Source organism: Rhinolophus hipposideros (genome assembly GCF_964194185.1).
Source record: "Rhinolophus hipposideros genome assembly, chromosome: 2".
NCBI classification, from domain to species: Eukaryota; Metazoa; Chordata; class Mammalia; order Chiroptera; family Rhinolophidae; genus Rhinolophus; species Rhinolophus hipposideros.
This window is the reverse complement of record NC_138048.1, coordinates 11,846,155-11,867,395: the sequence shown is the minus strand read 5'-3', so window position 1 is coordinate 11,867,395 and position 21,241 is coordinate 11,846,155. Positions and strand designations below refer to the sequence as shown.

General features: G+C 37.4%; 1 protein-coding gene across 2 annotated transcripts in view; it reads right to left on the bottom strand.

The window, feature by feature from the left end:
• Positions 1–449: 449 nt before the first annotated feature.
• NRIP1 (nuclear receptor interacting protein 1) overlaps positions 450–21,241 on the bottom strand; it is an 83,929-nt gene continuing 63,137 nt past the window's right edge. For both annotated transcript variants that reach the window (XM_081025142.1, XM_081025141.1), the window contains exon 4: positions 450–6,454. In XM_081025142.1, coding sequence (XP_080881268.1) covers positions 2,629–6,102 — 3,474 coding nt within the window. In that variant the 5' untranslated portion in view covers positions 6,103–6,454 and the 3' untranslated portion in view covers positions 450–2,628. The remainder of the gene's footprint in view (positions 6,455–21,241) is intronic.

Sequence of the window (21,241 nt, the reverse complement as noted above, 5' to 3'; positions counted from 1 at the left end):
ATATATACTCTCACCAGTTTACTCTTCCGTAAGATGCAGCAGAGAATAAACAAGTAATGCTACCTTACCAATGTCAATGAGAGCTGTAGTACCCTTTCACAAATGACTTCATTAGGAAGAACTTATCTAGATATCTAAAATAGTCCTTGAAAGTGTGTATATGTGTGTCCTTTATCTACATATGCATAAACAAAGTGAATTTATGGATGTATGCCCTTTCTGTTCTTTAAAATCGTCCAGACTCAAATTGGGGACATTCTCTAGTAAATCAGAATAGCATTCTGTGCGGTTATGTTTATTTAAGTATTATATATCCTAATTCCTTTAACTCTTAACAACAACAAAAACCAACCACCCAACCAAACAAAAAAATAGCAATGCTGGCCCTTGATATTCTTTTCCCTGACCTAAATTTCACTTCCCTGTAAAAGCCCATTTTTTTTCTGGTATATCTCTAAGGCTCCAGATCTTTCACAACAGCAGAAAATAAATGACTTGTTTAAAAGTTTATTATATAGTGTAGACACTAAGATTGCCACACACTTAAATATGGGATGGAGTAGGTTATATTCACTGGCCAGTGGACTTTTCATTTCAGAATAAACATACGCCTTCATCTCTCCATGATGTAGCACTCTGGACTATTATTTTATAATATATCCAGTAGCTATTTACAAATCATTTTGAGAAAAAAATAATCATTTAGGGTTTTAGATCATATTAGGAAATAACACTCATTAATATAAAAATCTTAGAAATAACTTCAAGTAGAACAACTTCAAATAGATTTCCTTCTAATTAATAGTTGACTACATAACATTTTTTTTTTGATAGGTCAGTTGCTAACCTGGTTCAAAATTAAAAACAAAAGTATCTGGTGAATGAACTGTGGATTGTAAAAACTGAACTTAAAAACACAGACTTGTTTCACGATTGAAACCCCATGTGGCTCAATTAAGTTCTCCCAAGACAACATCAATGTTTACTTTTAACCACTATTTTAAAATAATAGATCAATGGAGTGACTTTGTACAATTCTCTTCTGTCAAGTATATGTGCCCTTTGTACTTTTCTGTTTAGTCGATCTGAGTTTAGTGCCTTTCTTGGGTTTGAAATAAATGTTTTCATCTTTGTCAGCATTGTTCTTCGGACAATGATTTTAATAGAAGTTAAGGATGTATTCAGGAGAAGTTTTCAAAGCATCCTGGAATCACCTGAGTTTGGTTAGTGGCCCTGTTTTCCATCCCTAAGGCTAATTAAGTAGATGTTACTCATTAGAACACATAAATAATCACAGATTTTCCTGAGATGTTGAGCCAGATACGAAAGTTGTCCCCTCCACCCAGTATTTTTGTCATAAAAAGTATTCTGAACCCGATATCCAAAGATATAACGGTAGTATATGAACTAGAATATTGCAAATATTTAGTTGATGTGTGACTGTACTGGGCAAAATACAGGCATCAAATAGTTTTTTTTTTTTTACAGTCCTGTGTTCTGAGAAAAGTTATAAGCAATGGTTCTCCAACTTCAGTGTGTAGAAGAAACACCTAGGGAGTTTCTTCTTAAATGCAGATGGAAGATTCCCAGATGCACGTAGCAGAGGCACGTAGCAGAGATTCTTGTTCTGCAGCTCTGAGATGCTGCCTGGGAATCTGCCATTTTAAAACACGTGCCCCCGATGATTCTAATGCAGGTGGTCTGAGTCCAGCTTTAAGAAACCCCAGCCCTAAGACTCACAGGTACCACAGTCATGGTGAGAAGTAACTCTTACAAGAGATGGTGAAAACTATCCAAAGAAAAGCCATTTTGCTTCTGTTAAAAACATCTTCTTAAATATTCAACTATTCAGGAAACCATCTGAAGGTAAATGTTAACTTTCCTAATTCTGTAAAAGGAGGAATATTAATTTAATAAAGTAGTTAAAATACAAAAATGGAAATCTGCCTTTTTTTTAAGGATCTATCAAACTTCCATCAATTGTAATCAATTTTTACTAAGTAGTACAAGGTTTAAAGAAATACATATTGAAAAGACTGGGGTGGGGGCAGACACATAGGGAGCCACAAAACCCTTTCCAAGAGTTAAAAATAAATATGTTTTTTAGCAAAAGTGAAAAATGTAAGCATATATTTTCTAATTTATTTTTGAATTGGATAATGAAAAAGTGAATCGGCACTAATTATTTATTCAATAATTAATCCTTTAAAGAATTATTAACAATTTGGAATTTAAAAATGTGTTATGTAAGCTGACTTCTGAAAAGCAAAATAAAGTACCCTACTAAAGGCAGCAAAATGCATTAATCCACTATGGATGGAAATTTATATTTTAATTTATGCCTATTATGTGTGATTATAAAGAATTTAATTCATAGGTTACTCACAGTTGGCTGATGCATACAGAAGTGTTAAACAACCAATTGCTAGTTCAGTAGTTTCCTCATGACATCTAACATAAAGCAAAAAGTAGTATGCATATTTAAACATCACCAGTAACCAATACTTTTCGAAATGAAAAAAGTTTCAATTATACCATGCTTTTCTCAAATCATGCTCTTATTTATACAGATCTCAAGTTCATACCAATTAGTTTTAAAAAGATCCAAAGCTGAATGGCAGGTACATTTTATTCTGATTCTTTTTTTATTGTTAGCACGTTTCCCAGAAGTCCATAAACTTCTCCATTTGTGCTGTGTGGGCAAGAGGCATTATTTCCCATATGGCTATTACAAGGGCTTCTTAAATTAAAGAAAGAAGCTTTCGTTTCTGCAGCAGGAAGTAACTCTTCTTTGACTGTAACCTGTGAGACACTTTCAGCAGATGAAGGCTCCCTCCAAATATTCTTGTCCTGTGTTTCTCGGCTGGTAACAGAATTGCCTCCTTTCTGGAGCATGTAATACAGTATCGGGTTAGTTTTGGTCAGTCTCGGAGAGTCTTTTTCATACTCATTCTTATCCACATCTGTTATGACCCACTTAATGGGTCCCTTCTCACTGGGCATGGAACACCCATTCAAAAGCCCACATTCTGCTCTAGACCCCGCAACGCCCAAGTGCTGCTCAGGAGGAAAAGGAGGACTCACAGGAGTTTTTACCACTCCTGGGTATGGAAATGTCCTGCTCTCCATGCAGCTATTGGGCTGAGTGGAACTGTACATCAGTCCACTCAAAGAAGAAATGCTGAATTCAGGTTTGCTATTGGTCACGTTATTTTTGTGTCCTTTCTTTTTACCCTCAACGACAGAGTTACTCCTGGGCTGGGATAAATCTCTCACACAGCTTTCTGAGAGAAGCAGCTGTTTCAGAACATTGAAGCTTTTGCTCTCTCTGGCCCAGCTTCTATGCTCACTTTCACTGGCTGAACCATGACTGGCTGGATATTTAAATTCAAGATCATTTCTGCTCAGTTTCAGCTCTTGCGGGTTAACCAAGGACCCATACAGCACCTCTGGAGTACTGGGACTGCTTGCAGCATCGACTATGTTATTTTTCATCTTTTTAAGTGGATTTTCTAGTGGCTCAGCATAAAGCTTCCTTTTCTTAGGGACCATACAAAGATTCTTTGATTCTAAGAGTGTCAGTTCACTATTCCTGTGACCGTTCTCCAGATCATCGGCCAGGTAACTCTCTTGATTTTGCCTTAGCAATCGACTTAACAGACCGTTCTTTGAGAAAGAAAAATCCTGAGGTGAAACGGGCTCCGACTTAAAGTCCTCGGGAGCTGGTAAGGCAGCTGCGCTTCTCTGCACGGGAGGAGCCACACCTAAGAAAGGGGCGCCCTTCGCGTCATGGCTCAAGTGCACGTCTGTGTTATGGACGTGTAAGTCATCACAAGGCTCAGATTTTATTTTTACCATCAATATCTGTTCACTTAAAGCTCTATCTGTATGTTCCTGAGTACTTTCATCTCTTAAAGGAATTTTCTCTTTCTTCTCACTCTTCCCTTTATTGGGATTTCCCAGAAGCAACTGGAGGACAGTGCGCCTTTCCAGCAGATTTTCTATTTCGGAACCAGAAAGTCTTGGTTCAGAAGCTGTCGTTTGACTACTGAATGCTTTATTTTCTTCAACTGCATTTGTTTTATTTGAGAGCAGGGGGCTACTTAATCTATCGATCATACCTATGGGTTTATCCGTATTTACACTCAGCAGCTGTTTACTGGGTCTCTGCTCTTCTCCTGAAGCGGAAGACTGCATTCCACACTGCGCTAAATTTTGTAACAGTTTACTGGCACTGAAGGTTGCAGAGTTTTGTGCACCTTCATTTTGGACCGGTTTCTCTCCTTGCAATTCTTTGCTTTTTGTAAGGTCCACCAAGTGGTTAGAGACGGGGTTCGTTGGCTTGTCAGGCTGAGTGCCACAGGTGTATGGAGAGGAATTCCATTTGATGACCAGAGAGTGCTGGGAGAGGTTGATGGGAGAGTCCGCTTGGGTGGAGGCAAGTAGCGGTGGAGTGCTCACTGGGGTAGCCCTGTGTGTGCCGGGGCTCTCTATGACAGAAGTCCTCGCGTAAGCCTGGGTGCTGAACTTTGTCACATCACTCTGTACTTCCTGAGGGCTGCTGTTTCTTTCTACAGTTTCATCGTTCTTATGGCCAAGTAGCAGTTGAAGAAGTGTTACTTTCTGGTGTGAATTGAGCTTAGAATTCTTTGAGGTATCTTGATCTTCTTTGATATCTACGTCAGGGACTTTGGGATCCCAAGTGTTGAGCAAGGATTGAGTTAAGTTATCCAGAGAAACAGGTTGGCTGGGTTCTGGTTTTTCAGTTCGGTGTTTGCAAGACAAGTCTATGGGAACACAGTTGGAGTAAGAACTTTCATCACCACTGCTATCATCAGTAAAGCTACGATTGTTATCTGAGTATTCATCAATAGTTGTAGGTGTACTGCTATCCTCAAAAATGCTTCCTCTTTCACTGTGACTGTGTCCATTCATTGGCTTAGGTATGGTCTGGCTTTTAAGAAGATGTAAGAGCAAACTATTATTAGCAGCTTGTTTTATATTGTTTCTTTCCTGTGAGTTCTTATAGCCTGCATTTTTGGGGGAAGGAGGAACGACACCCATTGGATTTTGAAATGTACTTTTGCTGGCCATTAATTTGCTTGATGGGGTTCTGGCTTGACCATTCAGATGGCTTGATATTCCTTTTGAGAGCTGGAAACTGCCGACATCCTTCTGGCCATTTTCTTGTAATCTGGCCATAGCAGCAAGTCTCTCACTTGCCGCTTGGTTTGCATTTTGTGTTTTTAAAGCATGTTCCCGAGAATACTGCTGTAAATGGGCTTCGCTGGAAAGGAGTAATGCTAGTTGACTACAAGCGACACTGGGTTTGGGTGAAGTGGCAGGGCTAGCCCTTTTTTCCACCATGCTTGCAACAGCCTGTAATCTTGCAGCACACGACAAGGGTTCACTCATGACCTTTGTCCCACTCTGTCCAACATGATGAGGTGACTCTACAAACCTATCTCTGATGAGGTTCTTAGTCATGTCAGGGAGATTGGTATCAGGCTTTTGATCTTTAGCTTTACTTTTCTTCAACAAAGTTTTTAAGTGACTTGATGCAACACCGTAGCACCTTAAATCTTTGTCCACTTTTAAAGAATCGTGGCTGAGGGCATATCCTTGCTCCTTGAGGCTCTGCCTAATTTGTTGTGACAGAGCAACAGTCTGCAGCCTCGAGCTGAACGACTGAAGCAGAGAGGCCAGCAATGTGCTGTCCTGCTTGCCTTTGGGCACACTGTCCACCATACCAGCAAGCAAAGCTTCCTTCTTGACGTTTAGATTTACGATGGAGTCAGACAGCCTCTTCCGCTTCGCCGCGTTCCAGTCCTCAGAAGACTGCAAGAGTCTGGCTTTTTTGAGATGCAGCATGCCCGATCCCTGATACGCATGAGGGTTGAGAACTGGACCATTACTTGGGCAGGTGGGAAAGGCATTACCAGAAATGTTACAGTTCTGATCTTCTTCATCACGCCCAGCAGACGTTGTGTCGACGGCAGTACCTGATCCCTCTGCTGCCTGATGCATTAGTAATCCTTCTAGGTAAGTTAAAACAATAGAATCCTGGTGCACGTCAGAGCCAAGCTCGTCTCCATGAGTCATGTTCAATAGAAGTGTTCACAAGGGCTTGGTTTCTATTCACTTTAAAGAATGGTTTTCTGTGGGTGAGTGAGCTGGAACTTTATTAACTGAGTGTCAGTTTACCGCCTTCCATAGTAATTAGACAGTGACGCACTGTTACATTCCGACCAGGATTTCTTCTGGCAACGACAAGATAAAAGGCAGGATCCCTCCTATGCAGTCTGACCACAGAGCTGATCGACTCCTAAGCAAGAAGCAGCAGCAGAATTCCTTAGCATGTAGGTCTGCAGCAGCAAGCAGACAGAATCCTTAGTGAATATCCTGCTTCTCCTTCTTCATTGTTTGTTCCTCATTAAATGCAAATACCAGTGTTCTAAAAAAATAGAATAAAAAATAGTTAAGGAAGTGCAGAACTAGAATTGTACTATGATACATAGGAATATAGTACTTGTTAAGTTTATATGTGCATATATACATATGTGACATATATATACACACACACATATATAACATACACATATATATGTATATATACATACACACACACATATATATATGTGTATATATATATATATATATATATATATGCATTATAGTTACTTCTTAAGTAATTATTGCCATTCCTATTAAATTGGAACTCTCCTGGAAATCCTATGAATGAATCCCTATTGTAAAAATGATCAAATCAATTAGAGAAAATACTTTAATGTTATATAACTATCTACCCAAGCTCACCAAGCTTTTGAATTTTCATGAGTACTTTTCTGCAAAATAATGTGAAAGCTAAGTGTCCTTTATAACAATACAGCTCTATAAAGGAGCTGGAATTAGCTTCCTGACATTACCAGGAACTTAGGAAAGCACAAAAGCGGAACTGCAGAAGAAGGAAAAGAGATGTACATGACATGGGCCCATCCGATGAGTCTGATGTGGAGCTCGGGCCTCCAGAACACACATCCTCCAAATATCAGACATCCATAAGTGATTTTCAGAATTTCTGTTTTGACAGAAATGAAAGCACTAACAAGTATAAGATTATTTTGTAGGCCTGTGGAAAGGATGACCGTCTTAGTCATATTCATAAACATTTAAATATATTCACAAACTTATTTACTCCTAATTCTTACCATGACGTTAAAAACAGCAGAGTGATCTATCAAAGGTTTAATGTGTCTGTTTTACATTTTTACTCATGTGCTCTATATAAAAATCTTAATGTTGAGGTCCATCCCTACCAGATGCAGTAGACAGGTTACATGTAAACCTGTAACCCAAAGTTTCTAGGATGTTCCTAATATAAAATACTCTTTTCCCCACCCATGCTATTTCTTTTTGTGTGACTTTGTAAATCAATAAGTAAAAATAAAATATTATCTGTGATTTGAAAAATGTTCTAAAAAGATTTTAAAACGAAAATCATAATTAAAACAAATGACAAGGTACTTGCACCAATTTTTAGTTTAGAAAACATAGTTACTATTAGGGTTTCCAGGCGGGAATTCCCTCCCACCCGTTCTCAGGAATTTTTTTCGTTTTCCTGTCCTCGAATCCTGAGAAAAGTTGGTGTGGGGACAGAGCCAGGAGTGCAGTTTCCAGGCTCTTGGCCTCATGTGGAAAGCTGTTGGTTCAGGTAGTAAACGGCCATCAACTGTGAACAGATGGCCATCAGCTGTGGCTAGTTGGCCGTCAGCTGTAACCAGTGAGCCACTGGCCACTAATATAACTGCCGTGGCTACGGTAGCAGCGAATGGTGGCTGAGCTAGCAAGCACAGACTGCAGTTAGCACAGCGGATTGCAGTTAGCAAGTGAGGTAGGTTGACAGAGAAGGGGATAGCTGGTTGTGGACTGTGTGGCTCCTGCTTCCTGTGTCTCCAACCCAGCCAACAGCCAGACTATAGTGGTATGACTCCCTATCTATGGCTCCGTGGGTGTTCCTTTTTGGCCTCACCATGTCCTGTGTTCTTATGTGGGGAGCGGGAGCTGAGACCCTGCAGGACATCCTGCATGACAGGTGGTTGGGAAATCGGGAAAATTGTCTCCTTGAATCCAGTAAAACCCACAATGGGAAATAAACGTACTACTCACAATGTATCTCTCAGACATTTTTCCTATTTATCACTAGGGTTTTCGGGAGAAAATCCCCCCGCCCCATTCTCGGGCATTTTTTTCATTTTTCTGTTCCGGAATCCCAAGAAAAGTTGGTCGGGAAATCGGGTAAATCGGCTCCTTGAACCCAGGTGATTGGTAGTATCGGCCATCACTTTGTGGAAACGATTCATTGTGGAGAACAGAAAACAGTTTATATCTCGGGATTCAGGAATGGGGAAAAAAAAAAAAAATTCTGAGAATGAGCGGGAATTCCCTCCTGGAAACCTTCATTACTATAATACATATAAATACAACTATGTGCATACACTAAGCTATTACATCGTCCTATAGAAAAGTGGGCAAGAAACATACTTAGAATAGATTTGAAGGGAGATGAATAACTGCTTCCAGAAAATTTTGTCTAAGTCAAGGTAGTTATTTCTCATTCAATTTTTTTGAAAAGAAATTCTATAAGTAGCACCAATTACACGTAACAGTGAGAGGAAAAAGGGCTTCACATAGAACCGTTTTTTAATAAGATGAATCAGTAAATAAAGCATTGTGTTTACTTAGAGACTGCTTCAGGTGCCACTCAGTGACAACAGCTACCACCATTGTGGCAGAAAATGAAATGCCTAAGAAAGTAGGAATTCTGAGACTACTCAAGGCCTCAATTCACTCCGACCATACAATTAAAAATTCTTCAGGGAACTGAGTGAGCCAAATTTCTTAAGATAACTTCATTTTATATCTCTTAAACAACTAATGTGGGAGAAATCAATAGCAATCCTTCCTACACCTGTTCTAAGTCTTGCCTTTTCATTTTTATAGTACTGATTTTAACTGAGAAATTTAGGAAAAAAAGAAAAGGAGGCATGAGACTTGGATATAATACAGTTCATTGGGACCTACAGATATTAGGGGTATTACAAATGTAAAATATTACCACTATCTAATAAATATACTTCTTAAGGTTAAAATTGGTTAATTTTACGTTAGTATTAGTGTGACTCATTTTCTTTTAGTAAAAAGACAACCATGTTATTTTTAATCACCAACATATATTTTGCTTGCTTCACTTTATATTTATATGTATATATACATATGTGTATATATTACTTATATATGTATATATTACTTAAGAATATTGCCAGTTGTCTAATACTATTGAGAGTATTCAGTTAAAAACATCAATGTCAACACACATTTAAGAATTTGGCTTCTATGTGCAATCTATATGCATACCCACGTTAATAGTAGCATTTCACTCTGAAGTAGTTAAACTACCTCTATTGCAATGTATTTGACACGTACTATTTAGAAATGATTTATTCAGCAAAGGAAAAGTTTGCTGAATTTTTAAACACTTTTTAAAATGGTGAAGTCCAAGTAGTAAGATTTTACTTGAATAAATGAAGGATGCATCTAATAGGATTCTTATATTTAAGACGACTTTGGGTTGAGAACAGATAAATAATAAGAAAAGAAAGGTCTTTCTCCAGCTGTTTTAAAGGAAAAGATTCAGTATCTTATTTGCAATTAAATTCTCTATTAAAAACACATTTCCGTGATTAAACATGAAGTCACCTCATATGCTACTTAAATTATATCTAATGAATACCTCACGTCTTCCAATTGTTTTCATAAACTCTCCTCCAATTTCTTCTGCATTATTAAGTAATACCTGTTTGAGTATTGAATTTAAAGGTATTTCTACAATGCTGATTTAATGAGCATTTAAATTCTTGGCTCTGGTTCCTAAAAATGCAGAAATAATTGAAAGGCGACTTAATTGTGGCATTAAATAACTCCTATTGGAAAATATTATCTAAATTCCACTGTAGATTTTTGGGGATGCTTTTTATACAAAAAGATAAGAAAACATTAAGATGTTTTATTAAAGAGTACAATAAACATATCATAATTATTGATTACTTTTAAACTTAATTATTGATACTTTTATTTAAGCAATACAAATACCAGGTAAATAATTGAGACAACTCTGGGTATTCTCTAAGGTGAGACTTTTGAAAGAAAGTTTTAAAAGTTAAACAGAGGTCCGGCCCGGTGGCTCAGGCGGTTGGAGCTCTGTGCTCCTAACTCCGAAGGCTGCCGGCTTGATTCCCACATGGGCCAGTGGGCTCTCAACCACAAGGTTGCCGGTTCGACTCCCGTGAGGGACGGTGGGCTGTGCCCCCTGCAACTAGCAACGGCAACTGGACTTGGAGCTGAGCTGCGCCCTCCACAACTAAGACTGAAAGGACAACAACTTGAAGCTGAACGGCACCCTCCACAACTAAGATTGAAAGGACAACAACTTGACTTGGAAAAAAAGTTCTGGAAGTACACTGTTCCCCAATAAAGTCCTGTTCCCTTTCCCCAATAAAATCTTTTAAAAAAAGCCTGGAGCTTCACTGAAAAGTGAAGACTACAGAGAATACGCTTTATAAATTAAAAGTTAGTTTTTTAAAAAAATTAAGCTAGAGAATAAAAGTAACATTCAATTATTACCGTTTCACAGCAGGGAATAATAAAGACATAGTACAGAAGTAGGCCTGAAATTTCATTTATCAGATAATATTTCTAAGTCTAGGGTAAAAAGAATCAAAATTAGTGTAGAATCAAAATTAGTGTATGTCCTTTGATATAATTTGAAGTCCAAGATAATAACTTTCTTTGTAGTATTATCTTTATCAAAAGATGGATGTGTAGTTGTACAATTTGATGGCTGAAACAATTTTTAGCAGTTAAGACTCTGTATTTGGAAAGAAGTGGCCCAAAATATTGAGGAACATACAGTAAACTTCTCATTCAGCTGGTACAAAGGTTTGGAGGTGTGGGGGTGGCAAGAAAACAAATTTATCTAAAAATATTAAATTCAACTGAGGGCCTCTACGTTTGAAATTAGACCACACGATCTTCTTGCCTTCTCCTAGAGATTCTCATTTTAGATGTAAATAGTCTTCAGAGATTGGTAACAGAAGCCACTGACACTGCAGTGAGTGACACAGCAACCTGAGGAATTACATATTTTTGCCCAAGGCCAAATTTGCTCCTAACTTCCAGGTCCATCAACTGTAACTTGTCGTCAGCTTCTTCCAAAGGAGTAAAATAGTGTCACTCACATTTCCTATTAAAAGAGATTCACGAGGACAGACTACTTCTTGACTGACTCAAGTGTTCAACACACAAGGACCTATGTATCTGAGGACCTTTTCAACTCTAAAATTTTACTGCTAATATTCCAATTAATTTCTCAAATTGCAGTGGATAAAAATGATACACATTTTAACCAGAAAGCTGATATGCTGTCTAAACTGGAACTAGCTGAGACCAATACGCTTTATAGACTTTTTAGTGAATTCTAGGGGAACGAAATGATTTTGAAATAGCCATACCCTTTACCCATTCAAATCATCAAAGATATTTCTCTTCACTGCTTTCTCCAATGGGGCTACCGAATTTCAAACTGATGTTTACTTATAAGCTAAGTATGAGCTTACGTTCACACTGGAGCTTTTGGTTATCTCACAATGGTACATACTGAATAAAGTAAAGATTTAGGATCCCTAATGACAACACAGATAAATTCATGAGAGAGGTAAAATAATTGTCCTGGCGACAGATACAAATATCCCCTATAATTGATATAGTGAATTGGTAAGATCGTCTTTGTTCTGAATTATCCTCAGAAGCCTTATGTATATGAATCAGATTCAATAAAATCCACCATTCATTTTACTCTGCCTCTGTAATTCATAAAATAAAAAAAATATCAAAATTAAGATGAAAAAGTTGGAGATTTTAAGTTAAAAAGGCTCACAGAATCAAATGAGCTAGAGGAAGAGCTTAAATGCCAAAAAATTTCTATTCTAAAAATGCAATACCTTGCTGGATACTGTGTTGCATTATTTAAAAACACAGAAATCTAGAAAATATTAAATAAAATTAATTCTAACTATAATTTTAGAAAATCCAGGAAAAGAATTGTATGACAAAGAATACATATAATATTTATTTAGAAATAATATTAATATGTTCACTGTCTTCAAGAAGTTTTTCTGAAAAAACATAAAATAATCATTAACAAATTTTGGCAGTGCATAAGTATGAAAAAAAGGTTTAAACATAAAATGAATAGAGGGTATAGCTTATCCTAACATTTTCCAATAGCTCTTCAAAGTAACTAGTGCTATCAGTTTTCAAAAGCATATTATTTTCCAATCTCTTAACAAAATATGAAGTATAATGGAAAATGGTACGCACACACCCTTTGAGATTGGGGCATAAATCCTATTAAACTCAACTATGGCCTCCCCATCCTTAAAACAGATTTGACATACAGACACAAGCCCAAGGTCAAGGTCGCAGATCAGTAAGAAAGATTACCAACGGAACTGATGTAACAGCTAGCATTTGATCAAAGCTCCTGGGGTTTCTGGTACACTTACTGGATACTCGGCATTTACTCACAAGGTACATACACTCTGTTTTAAAAATGTTCCCCATCTTTGATGACAAGATCTTCATGTACTTTTTGTTACAAAGCATATTCTACTCAAAATGTTGCATGGATTAGGAAATAAGAGAAGAAACTCGTGTGTGTGTGTGTGTGTGTGTGTGTGTGTGTGTGTGTGTGTGTTTCAGAATAACAAGTTTTACATGTGTATGTATGCCTGTATAATTATTTATGTTTGATTGTTGTAACTGATCACTGCCATGTGACAATTTTGAAATTAACTTGCTAGTCCCTGAATTGACCAAGCTCCCCCACACCTTCAAACTTCTGTACCAGCTGAAATGAAAATTGCGTATTTCTCGATATCTTAGGCCATTCTTCCCAAATACACCGATTCAACTGCTAAAAATTGGTTCAACGAGCAAGGTTTTATGATGTATTCATAGTCTTCCATAACTTTCCAAAGTATACATATAGGAAGAAACTTTGGTTATCAACAACAGCAATAAAAGTGATTCTTAATGTAATATATTATTAACAGTACAATTATCTATCAAAACCATGCCTTTTGTTTCAGCTGTTCAAACAAGATATTAAATTTGTCTTAAATTACATTTATGAAGCTAAATTATGTGATGAATGTTCTTAGTGAAGCAGTCCGATCAAGAAATCATTTTTAAGGATGCATAATACTGTTGAGGTAAATTTATAATATAAAAGCTTTCCTTTTTAAATCAAGTATCATTGACTGTAACTTTATATAATTTGCAAATTATGATACATGTATATGTAAATGTTCTAAATTATCAGTTTTTCATTTTGCAAAATTATTTTTTGTGTGAATTACATAGGTTTGAATAAAACTACCAAAATTGCACTGCCCTAGAAACACTGCTAGTTTTTCAGTAACAAAGTAAAAAGAAGTATACCGGGCGGGAGTAGGGGTGCCAAACAAATGTATATACATTTTAAGAGATGTTATCTATGCTCAAGCAGTAGTTCACTGTAATCAGAAGTGTCTGGACGCCAACCGTAACCACTTAGAGCAGCTCTTGTAATTGCTGAAGTCAAACGTGACTTGCATTCATCTTTTGTTATCGGTATATTGAGCATTATAATTTTAATACAGTTTTTCCCTTTCTTAAAATATGTATACATTTTTTGGCATCCTCTGTATATACAAATATATGTATATTTTATATATATAAAAATTATCAAATTAAATACCACTAAAAACGGAATTGCCTTTACCAGGCAGAAATAGTGTGTGTGTATCAAAATTATTAGTAATGGACACTACCTCGTTTGTCAAGCTTTGATAACAAAAATCTAGTGACATTTTCTTTTAAAACGAATAGAATTCTCTATAAAACACTATTAAGATCTATTGAGAGGAATTACTTATCAATTAATAGTTTTCTTTATGTACTGCCTGGGTGAAAGCGCTGCCTTATTGTGAGTGAACCATGAACTCCTTTATTTTCCAGAAATGGTAAACATTACGACATCACTCTTGCTCACAATGGTCCAGAACACAAAGCTTTCTAGATTGAAGGTCTGAGCCAGTCTGTGGCAGAGAAGTATCACTACAGACACAATCTGTCACTAAGAAATCAATAAATCTGACAGGAGATTAATGAACAATAAAAAAAAAAAAAGCAAAAAAAAAACAAACAAACAAAAACAAGAATATGCCCAACGTACTGAGGGAATTTCTGTCTTTAAATATTTACAGGTAACATTAAAATAAGTTCTTCAACTAGGAAGATGAAGCTACTGGCACACCATCAGTTGGCTATTTACTTTAAATGGTTTTGTTTTTATTGCAGAAATTGCCACCCATGCTTTTCCCTGACTCCTATTTTGCCCATGTCTCTACATCAGCAAATGCGTGCAGTGGTGATCACAGTGACTGTAGCTGGTAACTGCACATCTTAGAGCCAGCTTTCCTGCTGCCCAGGTCTCAGGCCTGTTCAGGCCACACTGCTGCCCGTGGCCCTGAACAGGGCGTCTGACACTCAGACACACACACAGACTGAAGGGGGGGAGGGGATCAGGAGGCTTAGGAGACGCTCCTGTGAGCTGGAGCAGAAACCAGAAGAAGTCCAGGTAACAAGGTCACGGCCTTTCTGACTTATTAGACAAAAGAATATTTCAGAAGAATTTTTACTTCAGCAAGATCATTAAAGACAACTACTACTATCTGCTATTAGCATTATTTAATAAAGTTCAAACATTTTAACACCAAAGAATTAAATACTTAGTTTTATGAGAATCTCAATCTATGATGTACATCATTTTTCTGGGTTTTTGTTTTTTTTTTTCCCAGAGAGAATGATGATAATGTGGTGGCACATATATACTATACTTATCCCTTCTCTGTTCAGTAGGTTATTCAACACTGGTATCAATTACTTAAGTGTTTACATCAATATTTCCTATTGTTTATATATTGCTTTCTTGTTTGGGTCCTCATTGTGCTTTCAATTGTAGCATTTCTGTAAAATAAATGATTTGTTCTATATTCCTGTCATTAGATGTCATTAGATAGTAGGACATAACAGTGGGAGAAATAATGTGACACAGAACAAAAAGAACCTTCTGCTTAGTGCACTTCCCCCATTCAGCCACACAATTCCCTACCATCATCATCATTTGATGAAACGTAGCAGACTTAAAAATACATCATATAATAAACCCCCTTTGCCTTCAATTAAGCTGAAAGAGTAAGTAAGACATCTTGCTTATTCTTTAAGTCTCAGCTGAGCACTCGGCCCTACTTGGGCAGCCTTCCCTCTCCTCCACAGGCTGACGATAGTTTTGTATCTCTGGGACCTCACAGCACTCAGTAATCTTTCTAGAGCCTCATTACAAAATTATATTTTGGTTTATTTATGCCTGGCCCTCACCCAGAGGGTAAACTCCTCATGGGCCAATATGACGTCTCCGTGGTCCTTACATCCCAGCCCGTGGCAGAGAGCCTTTCCCATGGAACCTGCAACTAGTCAACCTCTGAAGGCTCAGTCTGTAAAGTGAGAGGGGGATTATCATAATTCCAAGGTACCGTAACATTTAAAATATGATGCTATTTATAATGTCTGGTTTCAAATTCAAGATTTCGTTTCCACCCCCCCCCCCCCAATATAAACTAACAAAAAAATTACAAAATTAAAGAGTAACAAAGTATTTTATCATACACAGGAAGGTCTGTGGGTTTGGAGATCACATGTGATTGGTACTCTGTTCAAAAATACAAGATTTAAATATTTTGGAAATATTTATATTTCTAGAAGATTTCAAAGTTTTTATACTAGGGTCTTTATTTTAACTTTTTATTTAAAAAACACACAACCCCCCCCCCCCAAAAAACAAAAAAACAAAAAAAACAAAACCCTGATTATTCATTTAGTTTCCTTTAATCAGTGTCACCCTAGTCAAGGTCTGTAAGATCTACTGTACCAAGAATGAGCAAATGTTTCAAAATACATTTTTCCCTCTCAAAATACTCTATTGAAAAGTGAATAAAATCTGCTTAACATTAAAATATTACTTTGTTAAATTTTCTTATGATGGAGATGCATTAAGAAATGATATGTTATCACATCGAAAGATTTATTCCCTGAAACCAAACAAATCAAACTCAACCTAAAAGATAGTTATATTACAATGGGGAAAGAAAGCGTTTATGAATTAACTGTGTCCTGTATCAACCACAATGCAGAAACTGTTTCTCTATGCCCATTTTAAAAATCAATCACTGAAGTAAATAATAATCCCGTATTGAAGAACCCAAACCCTTTAAATTGTGTGATAGATTAAATCAAATTGGTCAAAGCTATTCTTAGGGTGATTCTTTTTCATTTGACCCTCTATTTGTGGAAGAATTTCAGGTATGAGCTTTCACTGTGTCTGGCCAAATAAAAACAATATCCTACCATGAAGTTATTCAATTAGAATATGTAAAAGCAGTAAAATGACTTTAAAAAGACTTTAAACCTGAAAAACTAAAAAAAGAAAAAAATCAACAAAAACAAACATTACTCAAGCAACTCTTGAATATTCATGCAAGAAGAGTCGACATGTCATTGCCATGCCTTTTCTACTTCTTACCATGTCTGCATATTGTTGTTAGTAGCAATATAAAATCAAGGAAATGCATTCCTTTGACCTATACTGAAGGGGTAAGCTTAAGGCCTCTTTTTGCTTCGTGGCATGGTATCAAATGTAAATAATGTTTCTCAGGTCTGAGGAGGCTAAGAAGTCATGCAGGTACAGAAAATATATAACTTTGATGTAGATGGGTAAGATTTTGAAAACCTAGTTTTCTAAAATGTACAGTAAGACACTCTAATATGTATTAAAAACAAAACAAATCTTACTATATATGAAAAGATTTATTTAGGCATTTGTTTAAAGATCTTGCACTATCAAATCAAATTTCCTTGTCTATCACAAAAAAAAAAACTTTATTTTTTGGCAGACACTTTATTCACTTGGACTACTGACTTCTTTTTAAAGCTGAACTGACAAACACTCTAGCCTCCATAATACTGATAATATGAAAATTGCAGAGCAGCTAATTTTTATGAAAAGAAACCTATTTTCCTATCATGATTCCACAGTACATCTTGCCAATTGATTGGCACACACAACAGGATCACAGAATTTAACCAACCTGCCTAACCAGCCATCCCATCCAGTACTCAAACACCTTTATAACCTATTTGCTAACTCTAGTGGTCTAGCTAACCTCTGGAAAGCTCCAGGGACCCTGGACTATTTTCCAAGGTTGCATCTTTTTCAATCAGACAGCTCTGGGTTCAATTTCTGGCTCTTCCACTTACGAATTGTTTAACCTTGGACAAGTTAACTACTCTCAAAAGTTTTATTCATAAACGTGCAAAAACCAATACCTATTTCACAGGCCACTGGGAGGAATAAATATGACAATGTTCAGTTCACACAGCACAGTGCCTGTGCTCCAAGAGCACTCAGTAAGGGTTTTCACTATTCAGAGAGCTCCTTCCATACTGCACACGGCTCCAACGGTCTACAGAATGGGTTATAATCTGTATCCCGTTGGTCTGTTCACTGGTCCTTCTGGGGACACAGAAAACAAAGCTAATCCTCAGTTATCCTTCAAACACTAGAAAAGAGCTGCTATATTCCACTGACATAGTCTATTACCTGGTTAAGGTCTAGATAAGATAGTTAAATTCTACTGTTGACAAGAGAAAGACAAATGCTGCTGGGCGCCAGTCTTCAGTGGGTACTGCGAAGACACCATTCTTTACAAATTCTTAACTGGCTAAAGTAGTGCAGAAAAGCTCCTGGGAACTGACACACACGTTGACTCCCGTGAAGTATACTGTATATTGAAACAGCCCTGCTTTTTCCCAAGTGTTTAAGCCATACTTCCTCCTCTAATGAAATACCAAGATGCGTGTTCTTTGTTTCTCTTCATGGGGTTGATTAATATTATATTATCCTCATTTACATTTTAACAGACAAGAATACGAAAGCTGAGAGCAACTGAGTGATTGGTTAAATTGGCCAGTAGTGGCTCATCCAAAACCACATCAGGGTCTTCTGAATGTTAGCCTTTCCTATGGTATTAAATGGCCACGTACTGTAACAAAAGTGAATTTGGTAAGACAAATGCTTTTGCAGCACTTTGAGAACTTTGGGGTAACTATTCTTACTCTGAGACCTTGTCTCTGTTGTTGTAAGTCTCTTATTTTTATTAGAAAGACCACGAAGCACAGGGGTTAAGACAACAGTCTTAAGTACTCAATAAATGTTAACTGTTCTACTACTCACAGACATAGCACCAGACCAGAGGGCTTTCCCAAGAAAAACTGTCTTCACTTGCCAGTCACCCCACATAAAGCTCCTTGGGAGTTGGGAATGTCTTTTGTGTTTGTATCCCCATGCCTAACAGTTTAGAGGCACGCAAAATTATCTGTTGATATGCTTTAACATGCTTTAATCCCTATAGTTCCTGAAAAAACTAAAACTATACTTTGGAACTGCAAAATAATTGAATAATTTAGCTAATTAATGTTTTTAATTTTAAAATTTTGTAACACCTGTTTACTTACACCAAAGAGTAGTTTCATGTACAAAAGAAGCCTATAGTTTCTTTCTTCCCTACACCTTTTTCTTAAAGAACCTGTTTCTGATCTACCAGTCACAGGGGAATGGACCAACTTTGGGAATCTGACTAAACTGGACCAATTCATTTCCTCTCGAGATCTGGAATTCAAAGACACTGAAAACATTCATTTTGGTGTTGTTTTAATGAGGCCCCATTTCATAGATTAGTATACAGAGGAGTTAATGCTGAAAGACTGAAGTAGGGGCAAACAAAGAAGCAGAGGTGAGGAAGGCAAAAGGAAGAGAGGGAGAGATAGCCAGGAGGTGCTGAAGGGCTTTCCAGTTCCAAGGAGGTGCAATGCATTGTATCACTGGTTCCTAAAGAGCCTACTGCATGCCTCTAATAAATCCCCGTGCTTGAGCTCTGTTGAGTGGTCTTCTGTCCTATGCGATCACAAACACCCCTAAGATTCTGTAGTAATACTATATAGACAAAGTGCATCTTTTAATCCATGGTCCTAGAGACCTCTACAAATATCAACACTGTTTTTCCTGACTTTCCATACAGTATCTCCAGCTCATGTTGGTCTAATAGCAACGCATCTCTTTAATTATCAAATGGGGAAAGCTAATGACACAAAGAGGTAAATAAGATGTCCAAGGTCATATTCTTAGTTTGTAGCGGCAGAGCTGGTAATAGAATGTCAGATTTTTTAATCCCAGGAGCTTGAACTACCCAATAAACCAGCTGCCTCCCTTGATGGAACTAAAGTATGCCAATTATCCAAACTGTGTAGAAAACACTGACCAAAACAGGGGTTAATTGGACATTGGTTGTTTTAATCCCATAATCAGCTCTTTCCCTGAGCTACCCTGGGAGTGAATAACATATCTTTTGCAGGAATGGGAAGGGGGCCAGCACAGGCCATCTGGCTGAGCATGTCCTTTCGTCAAGTTATCCCCGCAGCTGTGTGAAACTTACCGATGGTGAAGAATTTCACAGTTTAATTTGTCTTATCATTTCCCTCTATTAAATTTAAAAGTAGATAAATCTTTATTTTCATATTAGCCAAGCAGGTTAACTGATTTCTGAATTTACTGCACGAACATGTATATTCTCTATCAGTGTGCGGGCAGAAGAAACTGAAATTTTCTGATGTGAAAAATGATTTTTCATATTCAAAAAGAGAGCAATTCATTTAGACCATGGCCACTAGAAAAGAAATAAAGACTTTTTATTCTTTTCAAAGAAAAGTAAAACAAAATATTAGTCTTCTCAATGAAGAAGGAACCATGAAAGAACACTGTTTCCTTGTAGCCTATTTCCTTGTCCATTCCTGATACCCTTCACGTTGTAATTTTGCCAAGATGACAAGAAATCTGGACTTTTAAATTCAAGATCCCAGTCCCATCCATATCCAATGAATGAGTGGGTTAATATCCCGAAGTTAAAGCCACTAGCTTAAGGCAATGCACTATCAAGAGCTGCTCTAGTCTTTTAGCACAAGCACTCACTCTCTCCCCTTTCTTCTCTCTTCTTGCCTCTCTTCTGCCCTCCCCTCCTCTCATATAGTTTGCTCTTTTCTTCTTTTTTCCACCTTTTAATTCTCAAGTCTTAAATTCTACTTATCATACTCATGAATGCTGCTGGTACTCAGAATTACAGAGCCCCCTGACACTGACATGAAGACCACATTTCCTATGTTGGGAATTGTCTACAGGGGTGGGTTATTAAGACTTCATAATGCAAGTATTAACACCCCGGTGTGGGTCGAAGTAAGGCTGTTCAAGGCTCTGAGAATGAATGAGGAAAGTCAAGCTTGGAAGGAAGACCTTTACCCGATACACAATCTTGGAACTATGCCTATTAATTTGAAGAGGCTAGGGGTCCATGAAGGGAGCTATAGCCGGAATCAGACAAGACATGATGAAATCTTATAGGAGACACTGGTATTCAAGCTATCTGTGTGAGCAGATCTAGAAAATAAATTTCTAAAGTGGAACCTAGCACAAAGGGCGGGTGGCTGGGTGATGTTGAAGTTGGCAAGCAAATAAAGACCAGATGGTTCTTGCTCAGAGGGCTAGATAGCAATATATTAGATACGGGCATCCTGATTCAGCTGACTTCCACCATCTCTAGCAAAATCTGCCCCCATTTCTAATGGGAAATGGGCACAGCATCTAACATGAGCAGCATCACACTGTGCCTGCAGTCGAAGCTCATAGTGAAGTTGGGTGGGAAACAGGGTTACCCTGGGTCAGGTAAGGCCAGGCTCTACCGAAGGGCTCCAGGTGCTTCTCTTGTTTCGTTTGCTGCCGTAAACTATTGGGTTTCCACCTGTCTCCAATTCTGAAACAAACTTTGGTGGCTCCTGATCCTAGATTACAGCCTTGGCCCCAAATGTTTTGACAATAATTGCCCAAAGGAAAGAGTCAGAAATAACAATTATTCCATAGGGGAACAAACAAGAAAAAAAAGCAACAGGCTGTTTGCACTGCTACCCTTCTCCAGCTACT